This window comes from Nelumbo nucifera, chromosome 1 (assembly GCF_055504915.1).
Source record: "Nelumbo nucifera cultivar China Antique chromosome 1, China Antique-T2T, whole genome shotgun sequence".
Classification (NCBI taxonomy): domain Eukaryota; kingdom Viridiplantae; phylum Streptophyta; class Magnoliopsida; order Proteales; family Nelumbonaceae; genus Nelumbo; species Nelumbo nucifera.
Genome location: NC_142649.1, coordinates 63,888,803 through 63,909,960, shown reverse-complemented (window position 1 = coordinate 63,909,960; position 21,158 = coordinate 63,888,803). Strand labels below are relative to the sequence as shown.

Genomic DNA, 21,158 nt, shown 5'->3' with positions numbered 1-21,158 from the left:
ATGATTTCATGGGTTGATCAATTTAATTTGGATACTTGAATTGTTTAGTCATCACTTGGATAAATAATGATTTTGTTTTTGAGTAAATTTTAAAATATACAGGTTTATATATTAAAAGTATTGGACATATATCTAATTAGTGAAATCAAATCAGCCCCACACAAATGTCTCATAGTACATCCCTGCCGTGTATTGGGAACATCTCCCAATGATAATACCATGATGATTTCATCATTGGGAGATGTTCCCAATACATGGCGGAGATTGGACGCTGTGGGGGCAATCTTGTGGAGGATTGATTTGAAGTCTTAATTAGTAGCATTTATTAGTAAAAACATAACTTAAATATGAGATTTAATAAGAGAGAATGAGAACTAATTTAAGAAAGTTAATGAAAGAAAATTAAATAAGATGAAAAATATTAATTAAAATTACATTTTTAATCTTCATAATTAGAGATGGACTAAATAACAAATATAAACATTTTAGTCAAAAAAAATTCTACACCTTCATTATACTTTTTATTATAATAACTATAGTTAAAACTTTCCTTTTATCGATGGAAAAGAGAAATAAGTTGAAATACTTTAATCTCGATCATTTGTATTAAAAATTAGAGGTTTCTATAGTTCAGTCCATCTGAATCCCACCGTACAGGTGGGATGAATCCTGGCCGTGGATCGATTTTTCGCAGGGTATTTCGCGTTCCGTCACTTCTGTAGACTGTCTGTGTTTGTGAATGGTGCTAAACAAACATTTTTGAATCTCCCGCGGACGCTTGTCTCTTACGTGTCTTCGATGAATTCCTTCAAGCGTCAAGTAGGATCGGAGGCGAGGAATTCTAACCCTAGCAGCAGCAGCAGCGACAGCGAGACGCGAAAGAGGCAAACTTTTGATTTGGGTAACGGAAGTGAAGTCATTTACATACCTCGGTTTCTTTCGTTTGATGATTCCTGGAAATGGTTCCATTACCTCAATAAAGAGATTCCATGGACAAGACCTTCGATTCGTGTCTTCGGTCGATCTTGCATCCAGGTTTCTTCGCGCCCTCCCTTGCATCTCTTCATAAAGAGACTCAAAGAGTGCCATTCCTGTTACTTATTTTTTGGCAGTTTCATCTATTTTGGCTGCTCTTTTACCAATTTTCACTCTTCATATGTGATTTTGGTGGTAATCATGTTGAGGGCGCGTCACGCCCAACCTTCTTTTAATAGTTCAATCTGAGTTTTGTCGTTTAGGAATTGTATAGCTCATTTAGTTTTCAGATTGATAAAGAAACCTAGTAGTGCAATGTGCCATAGCCGATGACTTCAGTTTCACTTGAAGCAGACACCTTTTGAATGGGGTCCAACCTATTCCTCATTTGTTGATGCACCTCAATGTGGCTATGTGAGCAGCTTATGGTTAGAAAGGGAGCAAAGAGAAGAAAATTTGTTATAGGTTTGAGAGATGAGTTCGTGGGGGAGAGCAAAAATTTAACTATGTCGTGAAGGATGATATTAATGGGGAATGGCAAGGTTCAGTTTTGATCATAAAGTTTTTAAGTTTTGGCTGTAAATTATAAGATTATACTGGAATATGGCTCATTGTTTGGAATGCATTTTGTATAAATTCTTCATGCTCGTCAATATTTACCATTGTCCAAATATTGGTCTTTACATACTTATAAAAAAAATGGTATTTACATTTTACACTTTGGCTCTGTTTGTTTCACCATAAGAGACATTTCTAGCTGTTTTACGGCCAAAACTTTGTTTTCTGCCCCCTCTACATTGGAAACTTGAATAAAAGAACCAGAAAAGAATGTGTTTTCTGATGTAATTTAGAGAGAAGAAAAGGAGTCAACTTAGATTCAAAGAGAAGAAGAAGAGAGAAGAGAGAAGAGAAGAAAGAAGAGAAAGGGTGTGGTTAGATCATTCAAGCCGCTCCATTAAATCTTATTTATATTCATGACTTTACAAGAAGTAGAATTACTCTAATACCCTTGCTTAAAATGAAAGAAAATAAATATGGTCCAACCGGCCCAACTACCATAATTGTAACATAAAGAAATAAACAGTAAAATAAAGTGTGGGGCTGAGACCACACACACTAATAGTCTATCAACTATCTCTACACTCCCCCTCAAGTTGGGAGTAGATATTCGTCATTCCCAACTTGCGTAAATCTGTCTCCAACTTGATTTTTGTACTGCTTTAGTAAAGAGATCAGCTAGCTGCATGTCTGAGGCAATATAGGGAAGACACACTTCTTGAGATGCAACTCGCTCTCGGATAAAATGTGTGTCCACCTCGATATGTTTAGTCCTGTCATGTTGTATTGGATTGTGGGCAATGTTAGTTGTAGCTTGATTATCACAATACAACATCAGAGGTTTCTCATAGTCAACCCCTAACTCATTAAGTAAAGATTTCAGCCATAACACTTCTGCAACACCATTGGCCATGGACCTGTATTCAGCTTCGGCACTAGAGCGAGCAACAACATTTTGTTTTTTGCTTCTCCAAGAAACAAGGTTTCCCCCTACAAATGCACAATACCTAGAGGTAGATCTTCTATCATCAATACATCCAATCCAATTAGCATCTGTATATACTTCTATCTCTTCAAGTAAGCAAGTATCCTTTCCACCACAAGAAGGTGAGTGGTTGTAGGAGAATGCATGTGCTGACTAACAACACTAACATCATATGAAATATCTGGTTGTGTTAGGCAAAGATAAAGAAGTTCCCCAACCAACCTTTGATACATAGCCCTAGCGGTGAGCATTATTCAGTTAAAACCGAATTACCGAATCGAAAGTTTCGGTTTCGGTTTTTTTTGGTTTTTGGGTAATTTGGTTTTTAAGAATTTCAGTTTTCGGTTCGGTTTTCAGATTTAGTAATTCGGTTAACCGAAAAAATCGAATTAACTAAAATTTATTATGTAATATGTAATATATAATATATAATATATAACATTTAATATATAATATGCTATATATTTATATATTAATATATTATATTATAATGTATTATAATGAAATTTCATAATATATATTATAGGTTATAATATATTATATTATATATATTAATTAAATTCGGTTTTTAATCGAAATAATTGAAAACCGAACAAAAAATTTCGGTTTGGTTATTTTGGTTTTATTGTAATTCGGTTTCGGTTTTCATTTTTTTTATTTCGGTTTTAAAATTTTCAGTTTATTTGGTTTGTTTTTTAACCGAATAAACCAAATGCTTACCCCTACATAGCCCTGTCCTCAAGATGTTCTCCACCTTCTGCACTTGTTTTGTGGTTCAAGTCAATGGGTGTGTCAGTAGGCTTTACTCCTAACTTTCTAGTTTCTTCTAATAAGTCAAGAACATACTTTCTTTGAGAAATAAAAATGCCATGCTTAGATTGAGCTACCTCAATTCCCAGGAAATAACGCAATTCACCCAAGTCCTTCACTTCAAATTCCTTGTGAAGATGCTGCTTAAGAGAGCCAATCTCACTAATATCACTTCCCGTCACCACAATGTCATCCACATAGACAACAAGTAAGGTCAAGGAGGAGTCTGTCTTCTTAAAGAAGAGAGTGTGATCTGATTGAGCCTGCATGTAACCAAACCTTTCCAAAGCCAGTCTAAACCTATCAAACTAGGCTCTTGGAGATTATTTCAGCCCATATAAAGCCTTCTTCACCTGACAAACTTTCTTTCTTGCTTCTGAACTGTAAAAAACAGGGGGTAACTCCATGTACACCTCCTCTTGCAAATCTCCATTGAGAAATGCATTCTTGACATCCATCTGAAACAATGGCCATGAGAAATTTGTAGCAATAGATAGTAGGACTCTGATAGTGTTCATCTTGGCAACTGATGCAAAGATTTCCATATAGTTTATGGCATAAGTTTGTGTGAATCCCTTTGCAACCAATTTGGCCTTATATCTCTCTACAAAACCGTCAACATTATATTTCACTGTAGACACCCATCTGCACCCAACAAGTTTCTTCCTCTCAGGCTGGTCAACTAGTTTCCATGTATTGTTCTTAACAAGAGCATCCATCTCCTTTTATCATTTGTTTATTTTTATTAATTTGTTATTTCTGAACAAAGAAAATTAAAGGGGAAAAATTATAAATATGCTGAAGGGTGTGGTTAGTTGTACCTTGAGGGATTTGTTATGAACAAGGAAGTGAGGATGGGATCTGTGGTTTCTAGGTGTGAACTGGGTATTTCTAAGGCAAATAATCTAAAAGCAGCAAACATAAAGAAGAAAGATGATGGAAGAGGATAACACTTGCTGGATTCAGCAGCAGCAACTTGACATCAACACCAAGAGTTTGAAGAAATAAGAACATTTAATCAATGTTTTAAAACGCGGAGGCGTGACACGAACACCAAGAGGAGGGGGGTTAGGAGGAGGAAGGGGAGGAGGATGAAGAGGAAGGGGGGATCTCATTTTTTCTTTATTTTTAATAAAAATCTTTTATATCAAGAAGAATAAAGATGCATAACATTAGTTGAAAAATAAAAATTCTTTATTTTTAATAACATTTTTTCTTTATTTTTAATAAAATCTTTTATATAAAGATGCATTACCACTTTCTTTCTCCTTATCTTTTCTTCCCTTCCCTTTCCTTTTCTTTTCTTTCCTTTTCTTTTCTCTTTTTTTTTCTTCTCTTTCTTTTTCTTTCCCTTCCCTTCCCTTTCCTTTCCTTTCCTTTCCTTTCCTTTTTTCTTTCTTCTTTTTTTTCTTGTCTTTTTATATAAGATGTGCATGAGGTGTACGCCTCTAGCACGCCTCATGAAAAAAGCGCATGAGGCGTACACCTCTTGCACTTGAGGTGTATGCCTCTGCACTTGAGGCGTACGCCTCAAAGGTGTCAGCGCCTCTGGCATACGCCTTAGGGCGTTTTGGGAGCGCCCCGCCTGGAGGTGCGCCTCCAAGCATATGCCTCCCACGCCTTTTAAAACATTGCATTTAATGTGTCGGAATAACTCCAATATTAGCAGGAAAAAAGGGCTTACATAGATACATACATTTATAGGCGAAGAGGGTGAAGGTTGACCTGACCATCCCTTCTCCCTTGTTGTCGTACTTTGGAACCAACTCAGAAACACCACAAACTAACTAACTAGGAATAGGACACATTCTAGTTGACTATTAGGGCTTTGACTTACAATTCAATAAGATAATTCCTAATTTAAGAATATGACAAATCCTCACTTAAAACTATGACTCTAACCTACTAACATAATTTTTACTAAAATAACTACTAATCCAACTAGGAAAACCGATTCCTAATGTAAATAGGAAAATGAACTGCCAATGTAACTAGGAAAATCATTAGTACTTAAATAATAAAAAATGGCTATTGAAAAATTATGAGAGTACTATCCTAGGGAAAATCAAATCACTGGCAAAGGAGTTGAATGTTACAGTCCAATGGGTTCCTAGAACTGCGAACTGTATGGCTGATGTCTCCGCAAGGCAAGGAGTAAATCAAACTGAATTTTTTTGGTGAAAGATTTCATGGGGGGAGCTGATGTAAGAGTTGATTGTTACTGATCAAAAGAAAGTTGATTGTTACATTCTATTTTGTAATTCTGTATAAGTTGTACATCCTGTTCACATTTTTATAAAAGTTGATTGTTACTGATCAAAAAGAAAATGAGAGTACTATTGACCAAAAATGCAAGAATACTTAAAAACTCAAAATATCCTAGACTTGATTCATTAGCTCCTGCATCGTCTAGGCTGCCCATTTGGACTTGCCAAAATTTATGATATGAGTGGTGGTAATTGTTGCAAATAATAATGACAATGGTTGTCAATCTTATTTTAATACTGTAATATGGCTAGAGGGGAGATATAACAGGATACTGTTGCAAAACTTGATATCAAGAGTTCTAGGGACCATCTTGACGACAAGGTTGGAGTTCCTAAATTCCTTTAGTTTCCATGAGGCATTTGTAGTTCTCATAGGATATCCCAATATTTTGTTTCTTAAACCTTTTCATGGAAGTTGACATATGAGGATATTTCATTCTCTGCAGCCTAGAGACACATGCTATATTGCCAGTGAAGGGTTGCCAGAACTTTGTTACAGTGGATATCAGCCACATGCTTATTCTTGGGATGATTATCCTCCACTTAAAAACATCTTGGCTGCAGTAAGAACACTTAAACACAATTGCCTAAGTACTGCATTTTTCAGTATTATTGTAACCATCTAGCTATCTTTTTCTCTTTTACTTACCTATGCTTATGCTTTCACTTGTTTATTGTGAAGGTTCATGAAGCTCTACCAGGGAGTAATTTTAATAGCCTGCTCCTGAACAGATACAAGTGTGGATCTGATTACGTTGCTTGGCACTCTGATGATGAGAAGTTGTATGGGCCAACCCCTGAGATTGCTTCAGTTTCCTTCGGATGTGAGCGGGAGTTCTTATTGAAGAAGAGAACCAGCAAAATCACCCAAGGCATGAACTAGAGTCTTCACTTGTTTAGTATTTGTACTTGTAATTATAACTGAATCCTTACTGTATCTATGATCACATTTAGGTCATATTGCGCTATCTAATAAGTCCATGCCATAGTTTTAATCCTTTCCGCTTCTCTGTGCATATTCCCATAGTTTTAATCTGAAATTCTGAATCAATAACCAAGAGGGTAATTCTAAACCCCAACAACCAAATAATTCCATTGCCATAAATGGCTCCCTTACATATTAACAAGTAAATATCACAATAGTAGACAGCAAATAAAAAAGCAGTGCTAGTAAAAAGTGTTCATGATACCTTTAACCCATCATAACTCATAAATATGCCCACCATCTCACATTTATCTGTTTTTGGATGGGATATGACCAAATTGTAATGTACTTCTATCCCTTAGCATTTGGTTCTTTCTTTCTTTTTTTTTTCTTTTTTTTTTTCCTTTTTGAAGAATTGTTTAAGTATTTTGTTAGATTTTGGAATCCAAGAGCAACCTAATTATTTCCAAAAATGAGTACAATTTCTCTCTAGGTTTTGGACATAGCTCAATATCATGTCTAGCTCCATCAACATGTTTTTTCATTTGGAAAATTGGTTTTTCCTTGAATGAAGGTAACTACCTACAATTAAATGGAATGTATTTCTTTTCTCTTATACAGTACAAGCTATTAGATGTGCAGGGGAACCAGCAAGTAAGAAACCAAGGCAGAATAAACATTCTGATCAGCACTCTTTTATGCTCAAGCACGGGTCATTGTTGGTTATGAGAGGCAACACCCAACGGGATTGGCTGCACTCAGTGCCAAAGCGTGCCAATGCTGATGCTGTAAGGATCAACCTCACCTTCAGATGTGTACTTTGATGGGCAGAAAATATCTAGAGAAACTTCAAGATGTCCATGCCTTGATGGTTTGTGCAACAGGTAACTAGTTACAATCCTGAGAATGTGCTAAATTCCATGCAATTCAGTTGTTTTATTTCCTTTACTTTTTAATTCTTTCTGTTCTACTCTGAAAAAGAGAGGCAAACAATAGGAGAAGGGCTTGTTTAAGTAATTATGATTCTTTTCAATCACAAACTCTGGGTTGTTTTAAGTAAAAGTAGGGCTGCAAATAAGTCGGATCAGATCCGATTCGAATCCGATACCAATCCTTTAAGAGGTGGATTTGGATATCCCTCTTGATCCTAACAAATCGGATCGGATCGGAAAAGCCGATCCGTTAACTTAACGGATTGAATTCGGATATTGGCTGATCCAATCCGCTGTGACCCAATCCGATCCGTTAATTATGAAATATTATATATTATATTATATAGATATTATATAATACATTCGAATTCAAATTCATGCTTTTGAAAATCCGACAGATCCTTATCGGATTTGGATCAGTTGAATTTTCTTAACGGATTGGATCGGATATGCACTTACCGAATCCAATCCGATCCATTTGCAGCCCTAAGTAAAAGACAAATAACAGTCTTTCGGTTAAGAAATTTCAGCTGTTACCAAACAGCCCCTAAGGCATGTGATAGGTTGGAATGGGACTATCTCATTGTTCCTTTTTACCAGCAGAAGAAATTAATTTATTAAATTAAAGAAAGATGAAATTTATACATTCAGCTGACAGGACTGCCAACCCTATAAAACAACTAAAAAATACATAGAAGCCCAAAACAATTGCTGCCTCAAGATCCCTTGCTTAGCAAGGGAGTCGGCCATCCATCCATTTGCAGTCCTTCTCACTCATATGAATTCAGTGTTTATGTCCTTTGCAATACTTTCCACTGATGGAGATCACTTTGAGACTAAAGCACCACATAGAATTCATACTTATTTTATGCGTAGACGGCATTAGCTTAGGGTTACTTTGATTAATGCACAATTTGGGTTTAATTGTAAAATTTCTTCTTAGTAAGGGGGCTATTTGTAATTTTCATTGGGGGTTAAGTGAAACTTTCACATTTGGTAGGGACTTAATTATAATTTTTAGTTCTAGGTTTCTTATAAATACACATTATGTTAAGGCTGTATGACATTATGTTTTTGAGAAATAGAAATCTTTCATATCCTCGTTCAGAGCTCAGCTCCATGTTCCTCTGCTCACGTCTGAACCAAAGCATCTCAGCCACCTTCCTCCTCTATTTCCACCGACTGAATAGGGGTCAGTGGTTTCCATCTTTTCTATATTTCCTTATTCTTTTTTATCATTCTCTCTTCTAGTCTCTTTCCTTCTTCTTTGCTTCAACCTTCTTTCTCATTCCTTTCCTCTCCCAACACTGTTTTCTGCAACCGAATTGCACAACAGTCACCGTTTCTTTCTCTCCCTCTCAATCTTTTTTCTTTCTTTCTTTCTTTTCCTTATTTCCAAATTCCGTTTTCAATAACAGAACCTTAACAGTAGTGATCTCACCCACTCTCTTCTTCTTGTCTTGTTGTCTACATTCTTGTTCTTGTTGCCTCTTCTTCTAGTCTTTTTGTTCTTGTTCTTGTTGCCTCTTCTTCCAGTTTTTCTCTTCTTGTTCTTGTTGTCTCTTCTTCCAGTCTTCCTCTTCTTGTTCTTATTGTCTCGTCTTCCACTCTTCGCCTTCTTGTTCTTGCTGTCTCTACTTCTTTTGCCTCTCTTCTTCTTGTCTTCTAGCCTCTTCTTGCTCCCTTTTCGCTGCCTCCTCCTATCTTTGCCTCCCTCTTCCTTTCCTACTGTTTCATATATTCAGCACCGCCCCCTATTTTCCTTCTTCATTCTCTTCTTCCTTTTCTTCTCTTATTCCTTCTTCCCTTTATTTTCTTTATTTTCTCTACTGCAACCACGCTAAAAAAAGACTCTGCCAGCAACGTCTCTCTCTCCTATCTTTCTATTGCACAAACCCAGCCACTAATTTAAAGTAAAGAACATAGTGTAGCGGCAGCTGAAACAACTTCTTGGGTAGAAACAGAGCTGTAAACAATGTTGGGAAATTGCTGCCTTTAGTCTTTGCAAACTGACTCATAATCACATCATACTACGAAACCCAAAGGCCTTCGTCTTCAACATTGCTAGTAGCCAACAGCACGTGTCCCTTCATGAGAACCACAAAAGTGTTTGTAGCTGAATCCAAAAGCTAGAGGTCACCAGTCCAAGAATTGTGTATTCAGTTCTGGCCAAAATTCCATGAAACACCTCACAGGTTGAATAGGTAATTTAAGGACTTCGAAAAGGTATATCTTCTCCATTTGTGTTTGGATTAATTCCTTATCTATTGAATAGGTTGGTTAGTGCAATAAGGTCCTTAGCAGTTTTGCGAAAGCTGAAAATACATATATACCCATCTTTCCATCAATAACCTATTATTGTGTGCCTCATCTTTCTTTCTTTCAGAAAAAAAAAACCACTTATTTCTTATTTCCTATGTGTATCTCACACCCATAGTTTCTTTTCAGAATTTTTGATTTCTAAGAGTGCCTTGCATTAGTTTAGAGTTTTGATTACTTATTTGTGATATTTTGTTTATATTGGCATTGCATCCTTTTACTTTCATTCCATTAACCCTTCCTTAATTCCCTATCATCATGGTTACCAATGCTGAATTATCGAAATGGTCAATCACTAGGTTATAGTGTTTAACAACCGGGCATTCTTCCAACCCCAACTACTAGGATTCATCAACCACAAATGAATATGGGTAGGGAGAGTCAAGCTCCAAACTTGGGACATACTCGCGTGCAATCTTATAGGGTGTTAGGTAGTGGATACCATACCAACAACCCACAAGAACTAGCTGATGATGATGAATTCCTAGAGAGTGACTTTGAGGATTATCCTAGATATAGGCAGTATCATGGTAGACATTAGGATAGATTTCCTCCACGTTGTCAATGCTAGATCCAAGATGACCGAAGAGATTTCCTTAAGGACGGTGAAATCACAAAGAAGGTCAAGGTAGATGTTTCTAGTTATGATGGCAGGTTAGACCCTAGTGCTTCCTTAGATTGGTTAGCAGATATGGAAGACTACTTTGATTGGTATAACATGTCTGATACCGAACGTGTTTGCTTTACTAAGATAAAGCTAGTAGGGTCTAATAAGCAATAATGGCAAGGGGCTCAACGAGACATTGAGCGTTTAGGTGAGACACTCATCACTTTGTGGGCTGAAATGAAAGCTAAATTGAAGGAAAAATATCTTCCCACATATTATAAAAGGCAGCTATTGGAGCAATGGATGCATTTGAGACAAGGATCATTAAGTGTGACCGATTATCTTAACCTATTTAAGAATTTATCTATGAAATGTGATATAAGGGAAGAACAATGGGTAACTCTCACCAAGTTCATTAATGGCTTAAGACCTGAACTAAAAAGGGAAATTGAACTTGCATTCTCCTGACACCATAGAAGAGGCTTACCATAAGGTCTTAGAGCTTGAAAAGTTCCAAAGGTTGTCTACCTTTTGTCATATGTCTTCCCAAGCTATAGAGACCCAAGCACCCAAAACCGTGTCTAGATCAGTGTCCTTTTAGAGGACCAATAGGCCTACACAACCAGAACCAACGATGTCTAGTGGTAGTAACAATTCTATTCAGAGAACCGACACTAACACTATTGTTAGTTCACAACAAAAAGGATCTGACATTCAATGTTTTAGTTGTCATGATAATGGACATGTTTCTGCACGTTGTCCAATTCAAACTTTAACCATAGGAACAGATGTAGAAGAGTCTTTTGATGGTGAAGATGTTGATCAAGTTGTTGAGTCTTTAGAGGAACCCTCTGACACTGAATTTGAATAGGACCAAGGTTGTATTGATGATCGTCACCCTAGTGTTATGAGGTGTATTCTGTCCACTCCTACTAAGACAGATGACTGGAGGCACACTAGCCGTTTTCAAGCCTATTACAAATGTGGGGATGCTGTGTGCAAAGTTGTCATTGATGGTGGCAGTTCCATGAATGTCGTATCCAAATTTGCTATATCAAGAATGAAGCTCAAACCTGAACCACACCCACAACCATATAGAGTAGCTTGGGTAGATAAGACTTCTTTACCCATAACTGAGAGGTGTTTGGTTCCCATCCAAATGGGTGATTATTTAGAAAAGATCTGGTGCGATGTTCTGCCTATGGATGTTGCTCATGTCTTGCTAGGGCATCCATGGTTATATGATATGAATGTTACCCATTATGGTCGATCAAATACATACATCATCAAGCACAATGGCAAATCTATTCTTGTGAAACTAGCCAAACCATCTAAGAAGGATAAATCTAAAAAGGTCTTCCCGATTGACCCTCCAAAAAGGAAACCTTTGTGCATTCTAACTCAAAAAGAATTTGAAAGGGAAGGCAGAGTCAGGTTTAGTTTTATTTGTTGTGGCCAAAGAAGATGCTAGGGTTGCTTCTGTAGAATCAACTATAAATTCACCTGAGATTGCAACCCTATTGAAAGAACTCCAGGATGTGGCCCCAGAAGAATTGCCAAGTGAATTACCACCCTTGAGGGACATTAAACTTGCCATTGACTTGGTCCCGAGATCTCAATTGCCTAACCTCCCGCATTATAGGATGATCCCTAAGGAGCATGCTGAATTGCAACAAGTGGATGAACTTTTAGAAAGAGGTTTTATTCATGAGAGTTTAAGTCCTTGTGCTGTTGCCAGCCTTATTAACTCCTAAGAAAGTTGGATCTTGGAGAATGTGTATTGATAGTCGTGCAATCAATAAGATCATGGTTAAATATAGATTCTTGATACCTCGACTTCATGATATGTTGGATCACATGGCTAGTGCACAATGGTTTTCTAAGATTGATCTTCGAAGTGGATATCACCAGATCCGGATTAGAATTGACGATGAATGAAAGACTGTTTTTTAAACAAAGAATGGGCTCTATGATTGGCTTGACTAATGCACCTAGTACTTTTATGAGATTTATGACTCAAATTTTATGGCCCTTAATTGGAAAATTCTTGGTGGTCTATTTTGATGACATATTAGTCTACAGTCATTCTAAAGAAGAGCATCTCAATCACCTTAGGCAAGTTCTTGAGACACTTCCAGCTGAAAAATTATATATGAATTTGAAGAAATGTCATTTTATGTAGTCAAAGGTCATTTTTCTAGGATTTGTTGTGTCTGCCAAAGGTGCAGCTGTAGATTCTTCTAAAGTGAAAGCCATTAGAGATTGGCCAGAACCCACATCCATTACTGAAGTTCGTAGTTTCCATGGATTAGCTACATTCTATAGGCGATTTATTAGAGGATTCAGCTCCACTATGGCTCCTATTACCGACTGTATTAAGAAAAGGAAATTTCAATGGACCCCATTTGCTTCTAAGGCATTCAAAGAGATAAAAAAGAAAATGATTGAACACCTGTCCCCAACTTCTTAATTTTAATAAGGATTTTGAGGTAGCATGTGATGCATCGGGAGTTGGAATTGGGGGTGTTCTAAGCCAGGAGGGCCATCCAATTGCATATTTTAGTGAGAAGCTCACTGAGGCTAAACACAAATATTCCACTTACGATAAGGAGTTTTATGCAGTGGTGCAAGCACTCCGACACTAGAGGCATTATTTATTACCTCAAGAATTTGTATTATATTCTGACCATCAGGTTTTGTGGTATTTGCTTTCACAACGTAATCTCAATGCTAGACATGCTAGGTGGATTGAATTTATTCAAGCTAAGACATCGTGCAGGTGTTGAGAACAAACCAACATCAATGTGATAGATTTGAAAAGTTGAAAGACGAGTACCCTTCTTGCCCAGATTTTGGCATCATTTCCCTTGATGTGTAGAGTGGTAATCGACACGATTATGTGGATTTTGTGATTCATGATGGTTACCTATTTAGAGGATCTAAACTGTGTGTTCCTCGTAAGACTTTTTAATATGGGAGTTACATGCCGGAGGAATAGCTGGTCACTTTGGTTGAGATAAAACTATTGCTCTTGTTGAGGATAGATTTCATTGGCCATCTTTAAAGAGGGATGCTACTAGAGTTGTGTCTCAATGTTGAGCACGTCAACTAGCTAAAGCCAAAAAAAGGAACACAAGATTATACACACCTTTACCTATACCCCACAGTCCTTTACCTAGAACAGCTACAGGACATGATTCCATCCTTGTGGTCGTGGATAGGTTTTCTAAAATGGCCCATTTTCTCCTTTGCCATAAAACCTATGATGCCTCAAATGTGTCCAAACTATTTTTTAGGGAAATTGTTAGGCTCCATGGTTTGTCTACTTCAATTGTGTCCGATAGGGATGTTAGGTTTGTCAGTTATTTTTGGAAAACATTATGGAAACTCACGGGTACCAAGTTGAAATTCTCAACTGCTTTTCACCCACAGACTGATGGTCAAACTGAGGTTGTTAACCGAAGTTTAGGAGATTTACTTAGATGTCTAGTTGGTGAGCACTTAGGTAGTTGGGACTCGGTGTTGCCCATTGCAGAATTTGCTTATAATAATTCAGTCAATTGATTAACCAGCAAAACACCTTTTGAGATTGTCCATGGCTTTACCCCTCGTACACCTATTGACCTTGTTCCCTTGCCTCTTAATGCTCGTACTTCTGCTTCTGCTGATTCTTTTGCCCAACATATCCGTGATTTGCATGCCAGTCATGGTTTCAAATGTTGCGACATTTTGCTAATGTCGCCTGACATATGTTGATGTTGAGGCTCAATGACACGAAAATGGATGGTAATATAAAAATTACATTATTTCGGTCGACATTTCCTAGATTTCGGAAATGTCGACCAAATCGGTCTAAATAACCAAAAAAAAAGATAGTTTTTCCTATTATGTCGACTAATGTACATTAATAATATAATATACTATTATATTATATTAATATAATACAGTATATTAATATAAATTATTCCATTAATAATTTATATTTAATATTTCAAATAAAATATTTATAAAAAAGAATTAACAAAAAATAAAAACAAAAGAATAAATTAATTACTTTATAATACAAAACATAAAATATTTTTCAAGTAATAAAATACTAACTAGTTAGTATTTTTAAAATATTCATTATAATCAGAAAATGTTTATTAAATTTTATAATAAATCATATTCTAAATTTAATATAAAAATCAGAATAAATTTATTAAATGTTATACTAAATCATAATTTATTATAAATCTAGTATTAAAAATCATAATAAATTCATTAAGTTTTATAAGAAATCAGAATTTATCATAATCTTAATACTACAAAAAGGAGAATCAGTTTATTAAATTTATAATAAAACATAATGTATTATAACTTTAATATTTAAAAAATCAGAATAAATGTATTTCTATTTACTAGTGTGAAATAAATATATTAGAATTTATAATAAATTAGAACTAAAAATAAGAAAAGAAAATATTGGATAACCTTGTAAAAACATCAAAATGCATAATAAATCAGTAAATCATCATTTTACTAATTTGTTATTGATTTTAGTTTCTTAGCTTTATATAATGGTTGGGAATAAGATAATAGTCTAGAAATATGCATTAATGCTTCTTTTATCATTTTACAAAATATCATTGCATATTTCCACATATTTCATAATATTTCCACAATGTCTCTAATTTTTACAATATTTCCCCTCGACATTTCCAATATATGTCCTATATTTTGGTAAGCGACATTTCCATCGACATCGACATTTTAAACCTTGATGCCAGTATAAGACGAAAAATTGCTTTAAGTAATGAGAACTAGACTTGCTGCAAATGCACATCGCAAAGATCAAGAATTCACTGAAAGAGATTATGTCATGGTTCGTGTGTGTCCCGAGCGTTATCCAAAATACTCCTTTAAAAAGTTATATGCCTGAGCCAATGGCCCATTTCGCATCATCCGAAAGATAGGGCCTAATGCATATGAACTTGATTTACCTTTGGATATGGGAATTAGCTCAACTTTCAATGTAGAGGATTTATTTCCTATTCGAGGCACCTTTGAGCCTCCTACTCTACCTGTAGGTGTGCCCACAACCAGCATTGCTTCATCATCAGTTCTTGTACCCATTCTACCAGGAGTTCAGTCTTCACACGCCGAACAGATCGAGAGTATTCTCCAAGATGAAGTTGTCACCTCCAGACTAGGTGGTTTTCAGCATTATCTTGTGAATGGAAAGGTCACCCTGATACCGATGCTACTTGGATTTCAGAAGAGGAACTTCGTCACCTAGATCCAGATCTATTGGAGCAGTATCATTCCCTTACCTCTCCTGAGGAGAGTTCTTTTCCATCAAGGAGAATTGATGGAGATCACTTTGAGATTGAAGCACCACATAGAATTTGTACTTATTTTAGGCGTAGATGCATTAGCTTAGGGTTACTTTGATTAATGCACAATTTGGGTTTATTTGTAAAATTTCTTCTTAGTAAGGGGGCTATTTGTAATTTTCATTGGGGGGGTTAAGTGAAACTTCCATATTTGGTAGGGACTTAGTTGTAATTTTAAGTTCTAAGTTTCTTATAAATAAACATTATTTTAGGGCTGTATGACATTATGTTTTTGAGAAATAGAAGTCTTTCATATCCTCTTTCAAACTTCCTCTCTTGTCTTCTTTCTTCTAATTTCTTGTAACAGGTGGTGGTTCTGCATCATCCACCTCCCTAAAAGCATGTCTAAGAGTCCACAAGATATATCTGTTACAACTCACCCATGAGATAATTAGTTACCCCAATTGTTTTGCTAATCATACACCTTGAAATAAAGCCATCAGTTCAGATTTCAAAGAGTTTCCCATTCCAATAGGCCCTGAGTATAAAGCCATTATTCTGCTTTCAAAGTTCCTGAATACATCTCCTATTGCCAAACCTGGGTTTACAAATGAGCTTCCATCAAAGTTCAGTTTTACCTTGTTGCCTTCTGGAAGTTTCCAATCCATCCTTATCTTTTTCTCTAGAAGATTGTGCCACCTTGGTCCAGGTTCTTATTAAATCATTGACAGAGATCTGGAAACTTTCCAAGGTTTTTACCCAAACCGCAACCTTTAGCTATATGCTGTCTATTACCTCTTCCAATGATCTACTCTTTCCATTGAAAATTCTTCCATTTCTCTCTTCCCAAACAATCCAAACTACTGCCGCCTTTGCAGCTCTCCAAAAAGATCCCCCCTCTTTTCTTTGGTTTCCTCAAAGAAGTTGAGGGGGATCCCACTTGCAACCAAAAAAAGAACACTAATACTCCCAAATGCAATGTACAAAAGTGTAAGAGATAAATAAATGGGAAAGAATTTTGCCACTAACCCTGCATGAGAAGCACATATGAGGAGAAAGGCAAGAATTAGGCCTTCTACTATCTCATTGTTGTTCTTGAAGCCTAGAGCAAGGGGACCCTTTCTCTCCTTACTTGATTATCCTTGCCATAGAAGGTCTCTCTTATTGACCAAGGCTGAGTCTGAGGGGAAAATTCATGGAGTTAGGATTTCTACAAGTGCCCATTTTGTCTCATCTTTTGTTTGCAAAATCTGAGAGAATTGAAACTGCTTTAATTTTGTTTTCCAAAGTCTTTTTGGTCAAGTTGTAAATTTTAAAAAGGGGGCAGTGAAACTAACTGATTTCGGACCTATCAGTCTTGTTGGAAGTGTATATACAATTTTAGCCAAACTGTTGGCTAACAGAATGACAAAAGTCTTAAACATGCGGACATCTTTTTCCCAGGGAGCTTTTATTGGGGGAAGGCTGATTGTGGATGGGGTTCTTATCGCGAATGAGCTAATAGATTCAAGGAAGAAGAGTGGAAAAGCTGGGTTACTCTGTAAAGTAGACACGGAGAAGGCTTATGACCATGTAAATTGGAATTTCTTGGACTATATATTAAAAGGGATGAACTTTGGGGAGAAGTGGAGGAACTGGATAAAAGTATGTGTAATCCACTCCTTTCTCAGTGTTGGTGAATGGGGTTTCTTGCGTGATTTTTAGAAACTCAAGAGGCTTAAGACAGGGGGATCCCCTGTCTCATTTTCTGTTTATCTGTGTGACTGAGGCCCTCTCCACCCCTCTCCAAATTGGTGGAGAGAGCTTGTTCGGGAGGGATGCTGGAAAGTTTTAAAGTAGGAGGCGATCAGGTAGAGGTTCCCCTCCTACAATTTGCAGACGATACCCTGTTTTTTCTGTGATACTTCTTGGGACCAGCTAGAAATGGTTAAAGCAATTCTGAGATGGTTTGAGATAATTACCAGCCTTCACATTAACACCTTTAAGACTGAGTTATTGGCTATCGGGTCAGTTGAAAATGTGGAGGTGTGGACTAGGAATTGGGGTTGCAAAATTGGGTCTCTGCCTACCAAATACCTGGGTTTGCCACTGGGAGATAACTGCAGATCGAAGGGCATCTAGAATTCTATTTCAGAAAAGGTGGAGACGTGGCTGGCATCCTGGAAGACCAAGTATCTGTCAAAAGGTGGGAAAGTTACTTTGATTAAAAGTGTGCTCTCTTCTCTGTCAGTCAATTACATATCTGTGTTCCCAATCCCAGTGAAAACTGCAGCTCTTTTGGAGAAAAAGACGAGGGACTTTTTGTGGAGAGGTTGAAGGAGGAAAATAAATGTCATTTGGTGAAGTGGAAGCATAGTTGTCAAGGCGATGCCTAGGCGACTAGGCGATTTTTAGAAGTCGCCTCGCCCAACGCCAAGGTGTTTTTGTATTAGGCGCTCACCCATATATATATTATATTATTTTTTTGAATGTGGATATGTATTATATCATTTTATTGGTTTATTTTATTTTATTAGAATACACCCTGCTGTATGATATCATTTTTTTATTAAAGTAATTCTCTTTTATATTAAAACTATGAAAGTTTCTTTGGGTTTGAGACTTAAGTTTTGAACCTAGAGCTGAGAAGAGAAAGCGATGACTGAGAAGTTTCTTAGTCCATGTAGTCCAAGACCTCCAGGTACGTTTCTAGAAATATTTTTGGGATGAAACAGGGGCTCTGCCTCCTTCCTAAAATCACACTACTCCTTTCTTACTTTTAATAATCCTCCATTTTTTTAGCCTGAAACAGGGTCTCCACCCCCTTAAACACAGTCCACATCGTTCTCTTGGACAACTTATGTTGGGAACGAAACAGGGGCTCCGCCCCCTTATTTTTCTCTTTTCTTATCTGCACTCCCCCATTTTTGTTGGCCTGGGTGCTAGCTATGGCATTTCATGTTTTATTCAAATGATTTTATTGCTAATAGCTAGCATACAGGTATGTTGGTTAGTATAAAAAACCAATAAAGTAGCTTGAGAGGGGTAGGAATATTTATTTTATACTTTCAAATTCCGTCGCCTAGGCGATCAGCCTTGACAACTATGAGTGGAAGTCAGCCTGCAGACCCAAAAATCTTGGAGGTCTGGGCGTCAGAAAACTAAGGGAAGTAAATATGGCAATGCTTGGGAAATGGCTTCAGAGGTATAATGATCAGCCGAACAGTTTGTGGAGGAAGCTAGTTTCAGCAAAGTATGGTCCTACAGCAAGAGATTGGGGGACTGAGAACTCTAGATTCTCATATGGTTGCTCAGTATGGAAGGCAATTCAAAAAATTGATTCTCAGTTCTTAAAAGGAATAAAGTATGAGGTTGGGAATGGTCAAAGGGTTCTCTTCTGGAAGGGCTTCTGGTGTGAAGGTGGCCTGCTAAAGGACAGATTTCCTGCTCTTTTTGAGATAGCAGTGGACAAGAATGCAACAGTGGCTAATTATATGGAATGGCAGAATGGAGTATTGGTATGGAATCCCCTTTTGTGGAGAAATCTGAATGATTGGGAGCTAAAGCCTGCTGCAGTCTTTATATGTCAGATTAAATGGAGCTGAGGACTGAAGGAAATGGAAGTTTGAAATTTCAGGAATTTTCTGTCAAATCTTTCTATAACAGATTGACAAGGGAGGAGCCTTCTGCTTTCTCGGGTAAGAATTGGATAAGAAATGTCCCTTCTAAGGTATCATTCTTTGTGTGGTTTGTAGTGCTGAACAGAATTCAGACCAGAGATATCCTTGTCAGAAGGGGCATTCAAGTGCAGGATGAAAGTTGTCCCCTGTGCAACAGAAGTACAGAAACCTCTAATCACCTCCTGATTCACTGTGAGTTCACACACTGGATTTGGGGGAATATTCTGGACTTGTTTGAGACAAAGTTGTGCTGTCCATCTGATGTGAAGAGCTTTATGTTTGCTTGTTGGTTAAAGGGTTTAAGGCCGGAAGAGTGGTTTGAAACACCTGTCCTACTGCTGTGTTTTGGGTAGTTTGGCGTGAAAGGAACCGGAGTTTTTGAAGGGCATCAACATTCAAAAAAGGAAGTTGTATGGCTAACTGCAATGCAGGTCGTAGATATATTTCTTGTTGTCCACCGGAGAATTTGCTGAAAGTTTTTGAAGGGCGTCATGGTATGCTGCTATTACGTTTGGCAAGCTAGGAATTTGCTTATTTCTCAAATTTTGAAAAAAAAATTCCCTTATTTGGGTTTTACACCTTGTTAATATTATATTTAGTTTATATGCCATTCAGTATGCTTCTGAGATTGTTTCTATCATTCTATTGCTAATTGCGATGCAGGTCATAGATATATTTCTTGTTGTCCACCAGAGAATTGTCTTAGGTTGTGCTTGTGCTATTGTGTCTCAGAATTATGTTTCTTATGGCTGTGTTGCTTGTTCTTCTACAGGTTCTTTTGTGGTGGCAATGGGAGGATCAGTCATGGGTTTTTGAATGGGAGTTGAGAGCAATTTTGGAAATTGTTAATCTGGCTGACTATGAATCGGAGTGTGATGTTCATTGAGTCAGACTGTCTTTTGGCTATTGCCATTGGTAACATTTGTATATATTAGATAGTATTAGACATCTCACAGTAGAAGGTCAGCAAAAGCGCCTTCTAGTATTCCTTAATCTCGCTGCAAACACCACAATGAAAAGAGAAAACAAAGGAAGAAATATAAAACAAGTAGATCCAGTAAAAATGTAAAATTTCATCTTATTTAGCGTCCAACTTCATAAGCGAAAAAAGAACTGAGCTGTTGGAACACAACTATTTGAATCTCCACAGCAACAAATGTTGATGTATGAATAAACCAGATTAATTACACCAGAAGATTACCAAGAATTAACTTGGTTTACCTAAACTCTGGGGGTGAATCTCTAAATTCACCTAGTCAGTTTTCTTCAGTAAATTGAAATCTCCTTAAGTTCAGCTTCTATGGAGCTTAAATGTTGGATTCACTAAAGAGGAGGCCAGATAAAACCCTCCGTATTTAAAGGTGGGATAAATCCTATCTTTGTTACATTTTATGTTATATGACTCTTCACCAACCTGTTGAGATTGGGAAGCTGCTTTTCCACTCTTCCCTGAGTTCTGGTGAAAATTTTCATTTCTCAAGAGTTTAAAGGAAAAGAATTCATTCCAAGGGAGAATGACACCATCAGAAAATTGGGACCAAGGAAAAAGATCTCTTCCTTCATTCTTCTCTTTTATTACAATTTTATTACATAGCTTCCATAAATGAAAGAAAACAATCCCACTAATTGCTCCTTTAATTTATTCAATCATTAAATCTTTTAGTAATAATGAAGGATCTAGCTCAATGAATCATTTCTCATAGGAAACCGGTTCAGCTAAGGATGATCTACAGCATTCCCTCCCGGTTATTTGGAGCTTTGTCCGCAAGACAATCCTCAGGATATTGAGCTTGAATTTCCTCGTAA

At 36.9% G+C, this 21,158-nt stretch overlaps 2 protein-coding genes across 5 annotated transcripts; both read left to right on the top strand.

Moving 5' to 3' along the window:
- Positions 1 to 715: 715 nt before the first annotated feature.
- Positions 716 to 20,345, top strand: ALKBH2 (oxidoreductase, 2OG-Fe(II) oxygenase family protein). 4 transcript variants are annotated; one of them, XM_088897091.1, is made up of 6 exons: positions 716 to 1,035; positions 6,042 to 6,158; positions 6,278 to 6,467; positions 7,142 to 7,404; positions 15,448 to 19,846; positions 20,125 to 20,345. In XM_088897091.1, the coding sequence occupies exons 1-4, from the start codon at positions 799 to 801 to the stop codon at positions 7,342 to 7,344; spliced, it is 747 nt and encodes a 248-aa protein (XP_088753217.1). In that variant the 5' UTR covers positions 716 to 798; the 3' UTR covers positions 7,345 to 7,404; positions 15,448 to 19,846; positions 20,125 to 20,345. The 4 variants fall into 4 exon arrangements, with proteins under 4 accessions (XP_088753217.1, XP_088753221.1, XP_010252785.1 ...); XM_088897095.1 differs by lacking the exon at positions 15,448 to 19,846 and having other exon boundaries at positions 7,155 to 7,404; XM_010254483.3 differs by lacking the exon at positions 15,448 to 19,846.
- LOC104594433 (uncharacterized) lies at positions 11,286 to 12,132 on the top strand. The gene is made up of 2 exons (XM_010254716.1): positions 11,286 to 11,732; positions 11,788 to 12,132. Exons 1-2 carry the CDS (start codon positions 11,286 to 11,288, stop codon positions 12,130 to 12,132), a joined length of 792 nt encoding a protein of 263 aa, XP_010253018.1.
- Positions 20,346 to 21,158: the final 813 nt, after the last annotated feature.

Excerpts from the sequence above, each read along its gene's own strand:
- LOC104594433 (XM_010254716.1), top strand. The coding sequence starts at position 11,286 with ATGAGGTGTATTCTGTCCACTCCTACTAAGACAGATGACTGGAGGCAC. Across the intron at positions 11,733-11,787 it reads AGAAGGATAAATCTAAAAAG|AATTTGAAAGGGAAGGCAGA; the intron begins GTCTTCCCGATT and ends TAACTCAAAAAG.
- ALKBH2 (XM_010254483.3), top strand. The coding sequence starts at position 799 with ATGAATTCCTTCAAGCGTCAAGTAGGATCGGAGGCGAGGAATTCTAAC. Across the intron at positions 1,036-6,041 it reads TCGGTCGATCTTGCATCCAG|CCTAGAGACACATGCTATAT; the intron begins GTTTCTTCGCGC and ends CATTCTCTGCAG. Across the intron at positions 6,159-6,277 it reads TTAAAAACATCTTGGCTGCA|GTTCATGAAGCTCTACCAGG; the intron begins GTAAGAACACTT and ends TTTATTGTGAAG.